The 18,294-nt window shown below is 41.8% G+C and overlaps 1 protein-coding gene across 3 annotated transcripts in view; it reads right to left on the bottom strand.

The window, feature by feature from the left end:
• slc24a3 (solute carrier family 24 member 3) overlaps nt 1-18,294 on the bottom strand; it is a 124,998-nt gene that overhangs the window by 12,709 nt on the left and 93,995 nt on the right. The window contains exons 1-10 of one of the 3 annotated variants that reach the window (XM_086258278.1): nt 12,902-12,987; nt 9,006-9,082; nt 6,637-6,711; nt 6,445-6,529; nt 3,208-3,311; nt 2,749-2,823; nt 2,538-2,563; nt 2,393-2,446; nt 1,587-1,714; nt 1,275-1,435 (exon numbers count right to left, since the gene is read on the bottom strand). In XM_086258278.1, coding sequence (XP_086114404.1) covers nt 1,275-1,435; nt 1,587-1,714; nt 2,393-2,446; nt 2,538-2,563; nt 2,749-2,823; nt 3,208-3,311; nt 6,445-6,529; nt 6,637-6,702 — 699 coding nt within the window. In that variant the 5' untranslated portion in view covers nt 6,703-6,711; nt 9,006-9,082; nt 12,902-12,987. Of the gene's footprint in view, nt 1-1,274; nt 1,436-1,586; nt 1,715-2,392; nt 2,447-2,537; nt 2,564-2,748; nt 2,824-3,207; nt 3,312-6,444; nt 6,530-6,636; nt 6,712-9,005; nt 9,083-9,163; nt 9,270-12,901; nt 12,988-18,294 lie in introns of those variants that run through there. The other 2 variants (XM_086258277.1, XM_086258276.1) reach the window with 2 other exon arrangements.

An 18,294-nucleotide genomic window follows, 5' to 3' on the forward strand; every position in this document is an offset into this window, starting at 1 on the left:
ACAGTGGGGGCCGTCAGGTGTCACAGCGGTCTGATGCGAGGCAGGATTTGCACAGATCCTCAGTGTGGTAAGTATTGACTGTCAAACATGTCATTTGATAAATTCACCAGCACCTACACCTACTGATAATTTCGTGGAAAAAACTGCGTATAATTCAAAATATTTGACTGAAGAGACAAGGCTGTTTTAAAAACAGAGACTGATATTCAAAGCGGCTTATAAGAGAAGGGGACCCTGGACACAGATGATAAGAAGGCCCACACACTTAAGCATCTCGGGTCATAGAGTGTATATACTGATGGATGCCTTTGTTAAAGAGGTCTTGTGAAGGCCCAAGCGGAGCAATTTGTGCCCCAATCTTTGTGTGGTGAGACTGGACATAACATGAGGTAGGCCTGCTCTAAACCACTGCCTGTTTTATCATAATTTCTGACTCTATTAAAAGAACTTAATTTAAAAGAAACAGAAAACAAAACAACTGAATTTGTCTCAAAACTTTGATCTTAAAGTCATGAGGGAACTGTTTATTGAATTATAAAGATCATAGATGCAAAGGAGCTGATGGCTGTTTTCAACATAATACAGTACAGCTAATTTAGCAATCCGAAGAGCTGCCCTCTGTTGGCCATTTGAAAGAATGCAGGTTTACAGCACGTCTGCACTGGCTTGACTTTTCAGACCTAGAAGCTGCATCCATCTTTTTATGTACAGTCTATATCACAGACTGAAAGTGACACAAAACAACTGCAAATCAAGCTGTCTTTTTGTAATTATCTCACTGGTACCCCCCCATGGTTGTCTGTCTGTCATTATCACTGCTGTCATTGCCTTATGCAAATATGTTCACAATGCAACAGCTTGACAGGCAATGAAACTCTCTGTGCAGACAGAGAAAAACATTCTGACTGATTAATGCGCACACGGAGAGCTGCAATGAAAACCAAATCACAGACAATACAAACTCTTCAACTACTATGGCAAATAAGATGCCATGTGATTCTTTCTGTTCCAAGCTTGCCCATCACGTCCTGAACAGCCCTTTGTAAATGTAGCATAGCAGGCCATGCCTAGAATCCTCAATGGTGGAGCTGATTTGTAGGCCAGGGACTGTGTACAGCTCCAGATTACTTTGCTAAAGAGGCTGTCTGAAACGCTTTCCCCTTGGAGAAAAACACAACGCAGTCTGCTTCAAATTGGAAATGTCAGCAATCTCTTTTTTCCCCTCTTTTTTTCAATCAAAAGTGTGGCTGAGGTGCACCTGCGTGTGCCGTTACCTCAGTGATGAGCATTCGTGAGGCCATGGTGAGACGAGTTCTGGGGGAGAAGTGGCTGGTGATCATGATCCTCATGCCGGCCTCGGAGAAGGACAACTGGTGGGGGTACGCTGACAGCAGCTCGTCTACCATTAACACAGATGTCTTCCTGTGGTGGTTTGCTGTGGGGCACATACATGGAATACGAGCTATACTATTGAAATAAACCAGTAAGATTTTCCTTAGCATTACGACTGCAAAGAGCAGGAAGCAGAGACATTAGCTCGATCAGAAGTTCCACATTACACGTACAAAGTCTCAATAAAAATGTACCTTTCTTTAAAAGAACAGCAGTAGCATCACAGCCATCGTCCAGTTCTGTGTTATTTGCTGCACCGTTTCTCAAAGTGGTCGAGTTCTTCTTCCTCCTCCCCAGGAAACGGACAATGTAGGAATTCAGTCTGGAACAGAAGTCGGGTTAAAACCACACTTTGCTTGGTACAGCTGGGTCAAGTCATTGCTCTTTACGGCAGATAGCCTCCCAATAGAGATAGGTTGATCATATTCAAAAATGATCTGTCAAGTTCTATAAGCTGCTGTGTGGCACAGCCCACATAAAGAAATGTATCATTTCTATATATCCCATTCATATAATACTGCTGCAGACATAAGGATAAATTATGTTACACATGGGATGAGTTTGCATATCGCAGCGTAATAAATGACACCGATCACGGGTCTTATATTAAACTCATTAATATGCAAGAATTTAAAACATTTTGTATTTTTTGCTTGTAATATTGATATTCAGTAAACTTCCACTGTTTTCAATGAAATACTACAATCCATTTGAAACAGAGCATGACGTTCTTTTCTAGATAATATCCACATTGTTGTTGTGTTACTTAATATTTATCCATATATCTGCTAAATTTGCCAAAAGAAAAGATATTTATTATTATTATTATTATTATTTGTTTGTTATTCATCTGTTTAAATAGACATTTTAATCCCAGGGATATCTTACATGTATCAATACTTATTTTAGTAACTGTTACTGTTGGGGTACATTACACTCCGGCACAGAGCAAAAGTTCATTGTTCATTTTTAAGCCTCAAAGTGGATGAACTGAACTTACTTCATGATCAAAATGTAGACAAAATACATCAGGATCAGCGTGAGAGCTTCCCACCTGGAAAAGACAGTTCGGATGCATTCATCATGTGTGTCACTGTACAGTGTAAGTGCCAGGTGTGTGCAAAGTTAATCAACGTGTAACTTACCAAACTACCTTTTCATCATATATGAACTGTAATAAGAGAGAGGTGAAAATCTGAGAACCAGTATATCTAAGACATGAAGGCATAATTTCAGATGGAAAGAAAAAAAAAGAAACAATCAGAGTAACTAGAATATTTCTCCATAGAGGAAATCCAGTATGGAGCTTTTAAAGTATCTGATGTGTTACTATGTTAACCTTAAGGTGCTTCTTACCACTATAAGAGCAGAGATCGATAAGGTGTAGTAGACTGAGTCTCTGAGCAGAGGCCAGCGGGAGAGACGGATCGTCTGGAAGAAAAGACAGAGAGACAAGAGGACTGAGACAATTCTACAACTTACAGGAGCTCAGCTACACCTTCTTTTGTTCTACTGGGTAACACATCCCACAAGGTTCTCACTGCCATGCACTAATAACATAAGCCAAGCTCTTTGTGTGTGTGTGTGCATCTGTTTGGCATTTTACGTAACATGTAATCTAAATAAGAAAAAAAATCTTTCAAGTATGTTTCTCTTTTCCTAGTGGGATTACAGCAGTGAACAGGACACGTATCCTTTTCTGATTCAGGCAGAAAAGGTTTCCATCCATGGTTTTTAATCTAAACTGTGGCCTAAACAAACAAGTCACAGAGTGTGTGTACTGCACCGGCTAAAAATCAGTGGTTAATTCTGTACCTGCACAGCGAATATCCCGCACACTCCGATGATGCAGAGGATGTTGAAGACGGCAGATCCCACAATGGTGCCGACCCCGACGTCACCTTTAGTGATGAAAACTCCTGTGCAGAAGGAAAGGAAATCACTGATTACCACACATGGCAAGTCATCTGTCCACAGGTTACAGAGACATCCTGCTTGGTGCAATTCTTTGGTAATCTTGACGTACTTCACTGATCCACGACCCTTTGTCTAGCTGGTAACTACTGATGGCATTTACATAATAAGTTCCTCTGTTTGCATGTGTTGTTGAGTTATAGAAGGATTTCTCTCCCATAGACTTTATTAGTGAGGGCTGCCCAGGTGTACTGCCAAGCACAAAAGCATATTTGGCAGCTTACTTTAACATTTTCTATTAATGTTTTGAATTGATTTACTCTCAGGCAGACTGCTGGCTTTTATTTTGAAAGTTTGGGTGCTGGTAACCTGCTGACCAGGCCTATCTTTCTCGAGTATTTTCTACTGGCTTGCTCACTGGCCAGGTCACTATTGTGGTAGAATTTATTACCATTCAGTTGGTTCCCCATATTGTGTGTCCAAGCCAAGTGATTGGCTCTCACTAACAAGAGTTAAAGGCTAAAAATGGGAAGACACATTTAAAAACCTTTACTAACAGTATAGTAACATTTTGATGGCAATAAATATTACCCAGATAGTCCAGGGATTGACATCATACTATAGAACTTTAGGGTCTGCAAAACACTTACCATTCAGAGGAGGATAAAGAGGAGCTCTTTATCCTCTCAAGGATACTTGAGGGTGCATGGGAGTTTGCCCAACCAGTCTACATGTGTTTTGTGGACTTGGAGAAGGCATTCGACCGTGTCCCTCAGGGTGTCCTGTGGGAGGTGTTGCGGGAGTATGGGGTGTCTGGCCCATTGCTACAGACCATTCGATCCCTGTACAACCGTTGCAAGAGCTTGGTTCGCAATAAGTCGGACTCGTTCCCGGTGGGTGATGGGCTCCGCCAGGGCTGCCCCTTGTCACCGATTCTGTTCATAATTTTATGGACAGGATTTCTAGGCGCAGCCAAGTGGCGGAGGGCTTTCACTTCGGTGGCCTCAGAATCTCATCTCTGCTTTTTGCAGATGATGTGATTCTGTTGGCTTCATTGGGTGAGGGCCTCCAGCTCGCACTGGAACGGTTTGCAGCCGAGTGTGAAGCAGCGGGGATGAGGATCAGCACCTCCAAATCTGAGGCCATGGTTCTCAGCCGGAAAAGGGTGGAGAGCCCACTCTGGGTCGGGGATGAGTTCCTGCCCCAAGTGGAGGAGTTCAAGTATCTCGGGGTTTTGTTTGCGAGTAATGGGAGAAGGGAGCCGGAGATCAACAGATGGATTCTTGCAGTGGCCGCAGTGATGCGGACGCTGCACCGGTCCATCGTGGTGAAGAGGGAGCTGAGTGTAAAAGCGAAGCTCTCAATTTACCGGTCGATCTACGTCCCTACCCTCACCTATGGCCACGAGCTATGGGTAGTGACCGAAAGAACAAGATCGGGGATACAAGCGGCAGAAATGAGCTTCCTCCGAAGGCTGGCTGGCCTCTCCCTTAGAGATAGGGTGAGAAGTTCAGCCATCTGGGAGGGGCTCAGAGTAGAGCAGCTGCTGCTCCACATCGAAAGGAGCCAGCTGAGGTGGTTCGGGCATCTGACAAGGATGCCTCCTGGGCGCCTCCTGGGCACCTCCTGGGCGAGGTGTTCCGGGCATGTCCCACCGGGAGGAGGCCCCGGGGCAGACCCAGGACACGCTGGAGAGATTATATCTCTCGGCTGGCCTGGGAACGCCTTGGTGTTCCCCCGAATAAGCTAGAGGAGGTGGCTGGGGAGAGGGAGGTCTGGGCTTCTCTGCTTAGGTTGCTGCCCCCGCGACCCTGCCCCGGATAAAGCGGAAGAAGATGGATGGATGGATGGATGGAAAACACTCAGTATTCAACACCATTGTTGTAACAACTGAGGAAAACAATTACAAAATCAAAATTTAAAATCCAATAGCCTTGCTGGCAGATCATTCTCAGCTTCAGTCTGAGACTTTAAGAGAGTCACAGTTGTTAGACACAGACAGATTTTATCACGTTAAAATTGCTCACTGGAGTGAGTAATCACCAGGACTGATGACGCTTGCTGCCAAGCTCCCACGTTAGCATTATGATTTTATTATTAGCCATAGCTGCTAGCTGCTACCTTAATGATAACGTAACAGATGGGTAACTGCTAATAGTTAAATGGCTATGTAAATGACGACAATATGTGTGTTGGACAGGTTAGCATTTAAGATAACTGTTTAATACTTCAACATTGTTGAAATGGGCACGTTACTGACCTCAAGAAGTTCTTAACAAGACCAGAGTGGCAGTCTTTAAAATGCCTCGCAAAGTTGTGCTGTTTCCTAGGTGTTCACAATGAAATTGAAATCGTGCATTCAGCTGTCTGCAGTGGTTCTGCAGGAAGTTCTGTGTTAGCAGGAGGAGGTGAAGACGGCACTGTTGCAGTTGAGATCTAACCCAAGGAATTTTTAGTATCAATTAGTATCAGAGTAGCATATTTTGACAGCCCTGCTGCCAGTGTTAGCTATGGTACTTCAAACCCACCAAACCAAAACAAAAAAGACCCTCTTCTCTCACCCCAACCGGTTGCAGCAGATGGCCGCCCCTCCCTGAGCCCGGTTCTGTCCGAGGTTTCTTCCTGTTAAAAGGGAGTTTTTCCTTCCCACTGTCACCAAAGTGCTGCTCATAGGAGGTCATTTTTTTCTCTGCATGTATTACTGTAGGGTCTACCTTACAACATAAAGCAACTTGAGGTGACTGTTGTTGTGATTTTGCGCTGTATAAATAAATTTGAATTGAATACTCTATTAGAGTGGAGTCAGATGCAAAGGATTCCAGCTGGAGCTGTAACAGTGGTAATATCTGCCCAATATCTGGATTAAAAACTGGCAACAATGTTATATTAGCTAGATAATAAGCCGACAGAATAAGCTAAGTTGAAGTAAAATATCAACTCAGTATAAGCTCAGATGTGAAAATGTGTAAACACCGTATTATAGTTGCTATAAATTATCTCTAAATATGTATTTACTTTTAACCCCTTTATTAACAAATTATTGCCTCACTATTAGTATGCTATTATCAAACTGTACTATTAATGGCTGTACAGCTAAATTATATCTAAAATGTGTGTGTGTGTATGTCTCTGTCTCACCAATGACAGAGGTAAACAGTTCAGGCGCTGAACTGCCTGCTGCCATGAAGGTCGCTCCTGCAACATCCTCACTCAGATGCAGACGCTGGTGGACGAGGGGAGAGAAAGATATTCTAAGCATCACAGCGTGGCAGTAAGAGTGTGTGATGTTAGTGCAGCAGCAGTGCAGTTACAGTCTACAATGTTTGTTACCTCGCATATCTTCTCTAGCGAGGGGACAAAGTAGTCATCGCACACCAACGCCAGAGCATAGAACATGTAGACTGCCTGCAGATGGCCAAAGACACACAGGTGAAGAACAGTATACACTTACAACTGGATAAGACCCCCTGCTGAAAAAACAAAAACAAAAAAACATTTGTGCTCTATTTTCTTTGTTTGCAGTTTAATCTCAGCTTCTGTTGTCATTTACTTGATGTTTGCTGAGACTAAACCTGAAAGCCCAGCAAAGAGTTACAAGCAGATAAAATAATACACCGACATATTACTAAAACTCATCAGTTTGCCAAGGAACTGTTGGAAAATGCGCTTACTTACGTATTTAACAATACTCTGCTTCCAGACTTCAGCCAAAGATTGGTGGGGCTTAGTAAAGCATAAAAGCTGAAAGTAGCTGGGAACAGCTGGTCAAAAGTTCAGCAATAATCTTCCCAGAACAGTCTAGCACATCTGTACTTCTGTAAAACATGCTTGAATTTATTTCTATGGAACAAGGCTAAACCTTGCCATGTTTCTAGGCTGCTAAACACTTATGTCAGTTTGCAATTAAATCACTGTTGTGGACCAACTACGTCACTGTTAACCAGAAGACGTTATGAATTTATATAGCAGCAGCTTCAAAAATTCATTGTAAATTTCTGAGCATGTAAATGGAAACAGATTTACAAGTTCATCAATTTATCGCAGGTAATGTCACCGGTATCCCAAACAGACTGCATGTAAATGCATGGAATGGGCAAGTTGACCCACATTCAATTGCAAATTGAACGCAGAGTGACTCCATGATACTGAAACTTGCAACTAACTGCAAGCAGTTGCAGATGTGGTCTGGTCTTCATAGCTGCTGAAAGTAAAGTAATTAAAAAAACAAACAACCAAAGATATTTTAGCGGGTTTTTTTTTCAGCAGTACCTTTCATCCCGCCCTGATACACAACAATCCTCTGCCATCTCACAATCTCTTTGCTTATGCATTGATATACCAAAGAGTACACTGATACAGAGTTCACACAATTGTGTTCCCAGACTGACAAAAGTTGGGAAGAGCATGAGAAACTACTGCAAAAAGACCTCAAAGCACACCATAAACCAGCAGTTGTGACATCATTGTCAACAGACAACAATGGCAGGCATAAACTGTTACATGAAGGCTAACTAGCAAAGTCCTCCTTCTTCTTCTAATGAACTTCAGTGTTTCTAGCGGTACAGTACTATCCTGGCAGCCCGTGTGGTCTCACTAATTCCTCACGAGGCTAAGTAAAGAGGTTTTTGTATCTTCAAGGCTAAAATCATTAAGCTGAATCCTTCAGTCTTCTGCCTACACAACATTATCTACCTTTCTTATCTCCATGTGGATCAGAAACAAACCTGCCTGAAAAACCCCCACAACCTTAACCCTCCTGCCATCCTTTAAAAAACTCACACCCATCACCCTAGGGACCATTCTCAGCCACGCCCAAAAACGCCATAAAAAGACCACATATCCATATTTTATTCCACTTTAAATTAGCCAACCTTGTAAAACTACTTCTCCCTGAAATATTCATGTAAAGTTTTAATTATATTGTCGTTGTTTTAACCCTTCAAATCCCAGTGTTATTACATGAGCGCCCTGTGTTATAAGCCCCAAAAAACAAAAAACGAAACTAAATATTTCCACAAAAAACCAGTTGAAGTAATATGTGATTGTCATTATAAGTAGGCCTTTAGATGGACCAAAGATTGGCACCAACATACATTTTGACCTGCCATTATTTTTTTGCATTTTTTTTGCAATTTAAAAATTAAAACTTCAAGGCCCTGAGTCTTCATTGACATCCAAGAAAAGAAGAAAAAATAAAATCATATAATGATAATTTGGGGATGAAAAATAGCGTTCATAATGGAAGTCAATGGGCAGAAAATGGTCCCCAGGGTGATGGGTGTGGGGATTTCTGCTGCTCAGCCATTTTAGGCTGATTTAAGGAATTCACACTGGAATATTAACATTGACAGGTAAAAACTATCCTGTGGCAAGTTTGGTTATATTCCACTGAACACAGTGGAAATGGCAGCCATTTAACACATAGCAGTGGCACAAAAAGGTCCCAAGAAGGCAGGAAGGTTAATGGTCCTGTTGAATTGCATGATGCAAATACACAGCAGGGGTAAACACTCAGTTTGTGAGTTTGAAAGTTTCAGAGATGTGACAAAAAAAATTAAGACCCATTCAAATGGAAGACAATCTATTTTAAACCATTTAAAGCCACTGAAAAGAAGAAAGCTAGAACTACTTTGGATATGCAACAACTTTAACTCCAAAACATTCAAGTGTCCATGTAGTGTGCTGCAGGTGACACTCACGCAAAGCACGTGCAGACCCACTGCTCCTTCCACGCGCTGCTTGTTGGTGAAGTAATCCCTGGGGAACTCATGGATTGCTGCAGCGAGAGAGGGGGAAAAATCACTTACACATGCTGAAACAGTGAAAGGAGGCAAAATCTGAGCAATTAAATACTGACTGTAGCTCAAGGAAGATACCCTGAGGGCCTCATGAAATAGCTCATCAGCCAAACAAAGACAAATAAACATATAAATACAATCAAACACAGATACAGGTCCAAAGGATGACTGAATTTAATATCCAATAGGGAGAGAAATTAAGAAAAAGAAGTTGCACTACAGTGACTTCAAACAAAGGCAACTGTTGAAATCCAAAGATAAACACAAGGCAATTGAACACTCATTTCCCATGATCGGTTCCATCGTTTTTAAGTCTAGCTTTTGTCTGTTAGCGATTTGCAATTAAAGTCAGAGAAGAATCTCAAATGGCAATTATGAATAAATATACCCACAGGAAGGAAAACGACAAAGAAATTTTTAAAGCACACAAAAAAATTATAACAGCACGCAGAGCGGTAGTCTGTTTTTCATTTTAAAGTAACTCACTTTAACCGTTTCCTCTTGGTTTAAGACTGTGGTCATAATTAAAATCATTCATGGAAATGTGAATTGAGAAAACCAGTCATTATACTTGAATGTTGAAAATTCCTAATAACTAGTGCCACAATATGTTTAGTACAGGTAAACACTTCAAACCTAAAAATTCAGTACAAGCTCTTTCTCTTTCTTTCTAATGAAAGATGTTTGCTTCATAGGTTTATGATCTTCTTTTTAAAATGAAAACACTGGAAACAGAAACACACTGCAACTAGAGCAGGGCGATATGACCAAAAATATTTATCACGATAAACATTTGAAAATTTGCGATAACGATGTAACTGACAATATAATTGACAAATGAAATTGGTAAATGGCCTGTATTTATATAGCGCTTTACTAGTCCCTAAGGACCCCAAAGTGCTTTACATATCCAGTCATCCACCCATTCACACACACATTCACACACACAATTGACACTAGACAAAATACTTTACAACTCCACAACTTTATTAGTGAAAAAAAACATCAATGTATTTTCACTTAATTAAACAAGCAGCTGTTTTTTATGTGTATTAAAGTTATATAAAAATTTAACAGTGCAAATGCAAATTCCTCGCTGACAGTTTAACCAAAAGGCATTTCCAGTGGAAACTGGCCGACATATCCTCAGCATAACCATGTATAATATCCACAAAAATTAAAAGAAGTTATACACACAATACGGTAATATTATGTTAAAGCACAGTACGTATCACTCCGCCAGGCTCCTGACTACGATAGCGGTAATGCTCCGACAATCCATCAAGCGGTGCGGCTTCGTAGCTTAGCAAAGTTGTACTAAAACATTTGACAGATTTTCGAGCGCCGTGTACATAAAATCGTTTCGAGGTCAGTAAACACAACCAGAACTCATACATAAGGCACACGGGATTATAAGGGGCTCTGTCGATTTTCAGAAAAATCAAAGGATTGATTTTAAGTGTGCCGTATTTTCCAAAAAATAATAACGACGGCCCGCTAGCATGCGCTACCAAAAATAGTGCTTTGTTGTGTATCTGACGGACGAAAGCTAAACCAGTTCCACACTGAAGTTGCAGCATTTTTACAAACCAATTCTGGTTCATCCGTTTCATTCAACGATTTGCTTTCGCCGCCATGCTTTTTCCGACATGTACGTATGAAAACAAAGGCACTGCCCATGCGCGTTTTACCCATATTCTATCGTGATATTTCATTTTTCTATCGTTGCCCAAAATTATACCAGTATTACCGTGAACGGTATGATATGGCCCAGCCCTAACTGCAACAAGTTAAAAAAGACTAAAATCAAAACTTCAGCCTGTAAATTAAAGGGTGGTAGAGCAGCCCAAGATTTTTCCTCCAGTGCTCAATTTGCATGTACTTGAGTAATAATGGATTGCATTTATAAGTGGATATACGGAAGCCATTTAACACCATTAACAAAACTTAACAAAACTTTCTTTTTTAACTTTGTTAAATTTGACATTGCTCTCCACTACCAGTTTGTCCCAGTATCCCACAGGGCTCTGTTCTGGGCCCAGGTCTACGTACTTATAGAATCACAATAAAGCACTAAACACTAAATCAGTAATGTGTGGATATGCATTTGTTCCTATGAAATGTATATCCACAGAGTTTCTTTATAATTTGCTAGGAAAACAGGAAATAGGTGCAGTGACAATTCTAAAGAGCTTGAAAGTACACATTTGTTTGTTAAGACAGCACAAACTCTCTTAGGCAAGCTTTCTTGTAATTTCTTTAAACCACAGGTCTCAAACCCACGGTCTGGGGACCACTTGCGGCCAACATCGCCCCTACTTGCGGCCTGTATATTGACGTGAAGAAAGATAATGCAATTTGGCCCTTGAATTTTTTTGTTAGGGTGTATTTGTTTATTGTTGAGTGCAAATTATTTAATATGAAAGTAATATAAGCAGCAAGCACAAACATGTTAAAGTGTTAGTTCAGTAAGAGAGTCATTTGTAAAGAAAACAATTTTCACTAGGAGTCAAAAACTAATGTGTACACTTATGTCTGCATTTTTTTTGTTAACTACAAACAAAATGATAGCAGAAGTGCTGCCACGTGTCTGGCAGCACTTGTCTTGAAAGTAAGAAGAAAAACTGGATCATGAAGGGACTGGAAGCCAATGCAGGAAGCCCAGAAGGCTGGTCTTTCCTTTAAGTTGAGCTGCTGCATTTTGTATAGCCTCCAGGCAAGAAGTAGCGACTTATCAGGGCTGACATCCAAAGAATTACAATAGTCTAACTGAGAAGTAATGAAGGTGCCTTTTACTGTCTCAGAGTAACATGGAGGGAAGCAGTACTTCACCTTACTGAGAAGGCTTAATTGAAAAAAGTTTGTCTTAACAACAGAGCTAATCTGTTGATCAAATGCTAGAATGCTACGCTCTATGGTGTCAAATGCAGCAGTCAGATCCAAGAACACAAGAATCAACAGTTAAAAGCAGGACACTAAAAACTCTTAAAAGGTCTGTTTCCATGTCATAATATGAAACCAGACTGGAACTTCTTAGAAATTTCAAATAAATCCAGGCATGGTTGTAGTTGGTTAAAAACTACCTTTTTAAAGTCCTTTGGTAGAAAAGGGGATTCAGAAATGGGCATGGAATTAAAGAGGAAGGAAGAATCCAAGTTACTTGGGTTTCAAGGTTGTACTACAGCATGTCTAAAAGCAGCCAGGACACAGCCAGATATCAGGGAGGAGTAAATCAGGTCAACAATACATGGCCCAAGGGTATTAAAAACATCTTTGAACATGGGGTGGGATGCTGATCTATTTCAGTTAAAGGGGAGGAAATTCTCAAAGACAATGGACATACAGGAGAAGCAGCATGATCGAAGACCAGAGAAAAAAGTGCTGATAGTAGAAATCTTTTCTTTAAGAGGTCTAATAGCTCTCTGGTATTACAAGTAAGAAGTTTCTTAAAATATAGAAGCACACTTCATGATCCCTTTGCCATCTTCTTGCATGGATCCATCACTGGCTTAAAGCTTTTATCCTAAAAGAAGCCACCACATCCAGCAGATCAGTACAAGTAGAAATCAAAGAAGCACAAATTCAGAGGGACTCAGATTACAGTCCTAATGCTGATTGTGAAGCACAGACTCATTAAAAGCTGATGACAACGCTGCTAAAGGATTAATTGTCACAGTTGGTGACATACGTTTTACAGTTTAACTTGGGAACATGTTAAACAGCAAAAATGTAGAAAATATGCATGTCACAAATCTCAGCAAAACATAAATTTAAACCACATGACAATCTGAACTCACCAAAGTCTTGTACATATTCTTGGTTGACAATAAATCAGCACACAGAACAAGACTGTTGAAGCTTTTGACAAATGTCTATGCCTCAAAAGAGAGAATCAGACTGCGACTGCTGACACTGGAAACAGGATTTGAATACAATCACTAGTCCCCTACTTCTGCAAATAATCTCATGTAAGCTGAGACAGATGCCCTGAATGGTTGCGAGGCTGGAGGTTTGATCACCCACATTACATTTTATCCAAGTTTTGTGGGATGGTATCTGATATCAAGAAGTGATTGGCAGAGACCTGTTCTAGTGAGTTTAACATAGATTGGGCATCGTTCCATTGTCTGGATTCACTTACTCTAACATTGGGAACATTGTTAGCAATTCTGGAATGTGGGGCCGCCCTGCTGCTGCGGAGTCGGGGCGGTCTGCCCCCCCCCCCCCCCCCCCCACCGCAGGGAAAAGGGTAACACCACCTGGGTCTGGGTGCAGTTTCCCCCTCCAGGGGCAAGGGTACCTAGACCCGGTTCGTAGAGTACGCTTGGGGAGTGTGATCGTGTGTACAGCGTCTCTTTATGTCTGTCTCCACGTTGGTTGAGTGTGGAGTAAGTGCATATGAGAGCATGAGGGTGGGAATGGATGTTTGTGTCTGTGTGTGCCTGTATGTCTGTGTCTATATGTCAGGTTGGGTATCAGACGCCACCTCTCTGGGGACACCTCAGGCCCTCCAAGGTTTGGAGGCCTATCTCCCCCCACCACCACTTCCCCTGCCAGTGGCGGACTTCCTCAGGTGTCGGTGCGTTGGTGGTTCTTTGTGTCTGGGGATGGGCGTCCGGGTACACACCTGCTCACTCCTTGGCGGCCGCTTATCGGGGCCTGGAGCCTGGGGCTCGCTCGGGCCACTTCGGGGGTGGGGTGCCCCCGGCCTCTCGGCCTGGGGCTCGGTCACTCAGGCACAGCTGGCTGCCGGCGGAGCTCACGGGCGCGTCACTGCAACTCCCCCTGGCTTCTGCTCCGCGGCTGCTGAGTGAGCTCTCATCTGGGACTCTCCTCAGCTCTTACTGGGACAGTGGCGCGGCTGCCCCTCTGTTGGTCTTCCTTGGTCTCTTGTGTTCTGGGAGCCTCTGCATGTCTGGAGTTTTGATCTCCTCCATACCTGCTTCATGCCCTGGAGGACGGGGCAGTTGCCCCCCCACACCCTCTAGCAGATTATTACATGTAGGAACCTTTTAAATATAAGCGCGTCCATGCTCACAGGTGTAAACACGGGTGATCACACCCACAAACTACACCCTTTTTGGCTCCTACCTCAAAGCACACTGTGTTCTGTTGATCTTATGTGCTGCACAATAATGTTTGATATTTAGTATTTACTGTCATATTCCCATATATCATTGTGATGCTGTTTATTCTATTACTCTTGTTCTCTTCTGCTTGTTTTCTTTTTTCTTTCTCAGCAGGTGACCCAGGTGATCGATATATGCATTTCTTATTTCTGCCCGTTCTGTTGGTTTTTGTTTTTTGCCCTTCTCCCCCGTCCCTCTTCTCAGCTGTTTCTCTTTCCCTCTTTCTTTCTCCCCTTCTTTCCCCCAGTCAAGTCTGTCCCGTATTCAGCAAGTGAAAATAAAATAAACAATAAAAGGTGAATCAAATGGACCATTACAGCAAGGCTGGGATGGTCAATTTGGTAAAGTAAATCCGTTGGGCATCTTTCTTCGCCTTTAGACAATAATTCTGATGGCAAAAGAGCCAAATGCAGAAAAAAGAAACAAACAAACAAAAAAACCCCAGCTGATTAGCAATTCGCTAAGCTAACTCAGGGTTTCGCCTGTGCATTCATATGAATGGGGTTGCATTGGTAGCATCTGAACAATTACTAATAAATGTCTTCAAAAAGCTGCTCTGTTGCTAAGAATAATTAGATTAAATTTTAAAAGACAGTTTTAGTTTTTATTTTCTCAGCTATTGTCTTGGTAGTCTAAACTTTTAACAGTTTAAAAGTATAAATGTAAAAACTGAATTAAAACATGGTATGTTTTGGTCTACAGTCAGTAAGTAAAAATAGGTTGAATTTTTAGCATTATACTGCTGTTTCAAAATTGTTTGTGGTAAAAACAATAAAAACGTTCCCTTCGCCTTCAGGACAGGGAACGGGTCCTGACCGTTGTTTGTGCTTATGCGCCGAGCGGGACTCTGTTGTCCTACTGGGAGACGTCAGTGCTTCTGTGGGCAATGACAGCGAGACCTGGAAGGGCGTGATTGGGAGGAACGGCCTCCCGGATCTGAACCCGAGCGGTGTTTTGTTATTGGACTTCTGTGCAAACCACAGTTTGGCCATAATGAACACCATGTTCGAACATGGGAGTGTCCATAAGTGCATGTGGCACCAGGACACTCTAGGCCACAGGTCGATGATCGATTTCGTAATCGTATCACCAGATCCTCGAACCAATGGTGGACACCAGAGGTAAGGGGAACCACCAAGCTGAAGAAGGAGTCCTACCGGGCTTGGTTAGCCTGTGGGACTCCGGAGGCAGCTGATAGGTACTGACAGGTCAAGCGGAATGCGGCGCGGGCGGTGGCGGAAGCAAAAACTCGGGTGTGGGCGGAGTTCGGAGAGGACTTTCGGACTGCCTCGAAAAGATTCTGTGTTTTGTGAACTTGGAGAAGGCATTCGAACGTGTCCCTTGGGGTGTCCTGTGGGGGGTGCTCCCGCGACCCAGACCCGGATAAGCGGAAGAAAATGGATGGATGGATAAAAACAATAATCAAGAAGAATCTGAAATCTGTTCATCATAGAGACTTTAGATGCTATTAAAAAAAACACAGACATAGACCCTGTAGACTCTACACACACAAAAGGATCCACAAACGTGGTGATGAAGTGATACCATATGCACTGGTTTCTAATCTGGAACATAACCTGGGGCCAATTCCAGACAGCATGTTCGACAAACTCTGAGTTTAAAGACAAACTCTGAGTTTAATAAGAGCTTTAATAAGAGCTCAGTATTTTTGGTTGCAGAAAGGAACAGAGAGAGCTGACAGAATTACTTCAGTCAGCTCTGAGCACATTCACCCTGAGTTAAGTAGGTGTAATAATAGAGAAAGAATAGAGCTACAAGATCAGGACTCATCTTGGCAATGGGTAAATGAAGAGCAGAAGTTTTGCAGGATGAAACATTTCAAATAAGGAATTGTAAGAAACTGCATTTTGTTCCAATTACAGATTGTATCTGGACAAAATAAGCAACTATGAATGATTCAAAATGGATCCAAACGGGAAGAACAAGGAAGTAAATGGAGTAAAACTCAATCTGGGGCTCATCTGCTGGGAACATTAAAGCAGAGTTTTTATCCAAAAAGTTAGATTGTTACATTACATCATTACAGTACATTTTTACTGAAGAATTACTAAAAAATGAAACTTTCATAAACTGAAGCTGAAGATGATACAGATACACTTTTAAGAATTTTTGAAATTAAAGGTTAGGTTAAAAGAGTTGGCACAAGTAAAGCCTTTTTAAATAACGCTTCAGTTACTATCACTTAAAGGCTTAGGGTACCTAATCTGTTCTGGACCTCTGTCTGTCCAGAACTTCACTGTGTCTGAATATCTTTATTGTAATGAGACACTTAAATCTGCATTTTTATGTGTACAGATTTGATCGACTGGGGTCACTCAAAAAAAAGAAAAAAGAAAAAAGAAAAAAAAGAGGGACAGAGGTTGACTCCAACACTTGACACATTTGACACCGCATTGAGTGAAGATATCACTTTGACACCGGTTTGTCCCTCCATCCTCGACCTGTCAGAGGTGACAGCATGAATCAATCTCTGTCCAACAGCAGTGGTCAATCACAACACGCCAAAATATGCCGCGTCTTCATACACAGCCATCCTGTGGATTTCCTGTTGAATATGACTCTGCGTACGAGCAGCCAGGCTAAAAATAGCCACGGCCCAGCGTGACCGTGTGCATGTGTGATGTGGGATTTGCTTGGCTTGCTCTGTGTGAGTACTATCTGTGTTCTGTGAGTATGCACGTGCACTCCCCCCCCGTATGTTTGTTTGTTGCGTGTGTGCGCTTGTGTAACGTGAAGGCAACCCAATGTGCAGTGACATTCTCCCTCTCAACAGCCGAGAGCTCGTGAGTCAGGCGGCTTTTGCCCTGCATGGCCCAAAGACAACACAGGCCTGTCTGCTTACAGGAACTGACAGCAGCATGAAGAGGAAGAGAGAGGTAAAAGGGGAAGACACGAGCGAGGCAGATGGGAAAGAGAAAAAATACGTTTTTAATTGGAATCTAAAATGATGTGGAACAGCCAGGGGAAAAAGGAGAAGATTAGAGCTGTGAATGACACGGGTCTGTCATTTGATGTCTTCTATTGGTCTTTAGTGGTCAGCTGATTATCATAAAACATCACAACAAGGTTTAAAGCACCATCTGTATTTTCCAGTAATCCAGTCAGCAGACTGTCGTTAATCACTTAACAACATTATGTTGTAGCTTAGTTACCATCTTTTGCTTGCATTTCAGTTCAGTGTATTGGCTAAAATATGTAAAATAGCAAACATATATTGGAACAAAAAAGGAGCTGCAGTAAAGTCGGCCAGTGGGTGGATAATAATCGCCTAATAATATGAACAAAATACCCAGAACTGGGAAATCTGCTTTAATGTTCCATTCAATACACATTGAATTTTTTTATTTTTATTTTTTAACTTTTCTCAGGTGGATAGCGCTCTGCATGGGTGTTATCTGGGTTTTATCCTACATCACAGTAATACTGATAAGACAAAAATATAAAGGTTACCTTATTATTCATTTCCAGATTGATATTTTTATTCTTGGACTTTTGCACACAAGGCTGCCCCTCATAAGATCAAAGTCTGATCAGCAGTTGGATGAAGCTGCTGTGCTGACAGTGAGAGTGTGTGCCTGAGATGACCAAGTAAGACTTCTGCTCTCACAGATCCAAGAATAAGAAAGACTGTCTGTATTAGAGTGTTTGCTTCAGAGACTGATGGTGTGAATGTGAATGTGCAGGATGCCAAGACTGGCACAACCAGTTGTTCTGGTTACCTTCTGACACAGGGCCGTGTAAGTTCAGACATTGTTTTTCCCTTAATGAATGAAATCATTATTTTAAAAGCTGCACTTTTTATTTGATTTTGTTTCCTTTCACTAATATTAAAGTCATTTGATCCAAAACATTTGAATATGACAAATATGCAAAAACAAAAACCCAACAACTCAGAAATGAAGAAGGGGGAAGTGTATATACGCACACAGCCTAAGTTATAAGTCTGCAACAGTTTATAAGCTGGTACAGTATTCTTCACTGCTGTTAATAATGATAAACCTGTAGATTTCCCTCCTTCAGTCAGCAACTATACAGTCACA

The sequence above is a fragment of the Aulonocara sp. 'chitande type north' Nkhata Bay genome, linkage group LG13, assembly GCF_057382095.1.
Source record: "Aulonocara sp. 'chitande type north' Nkhata Bay isolate Kocher_YH1m ecotype deep benthic linkage group LG13, A_spYH_male_GT1.1, whole genome shotgun sequence".
NCBI classification, from domain to species: domain Eukaryota; kingdom Metazoa; phylum Chordata; class Actinopteri; order Cichliformes; family Cichlidae; genus Aulonocara; species Aulonocara sp. 'chitande type north' Nkhata Bay.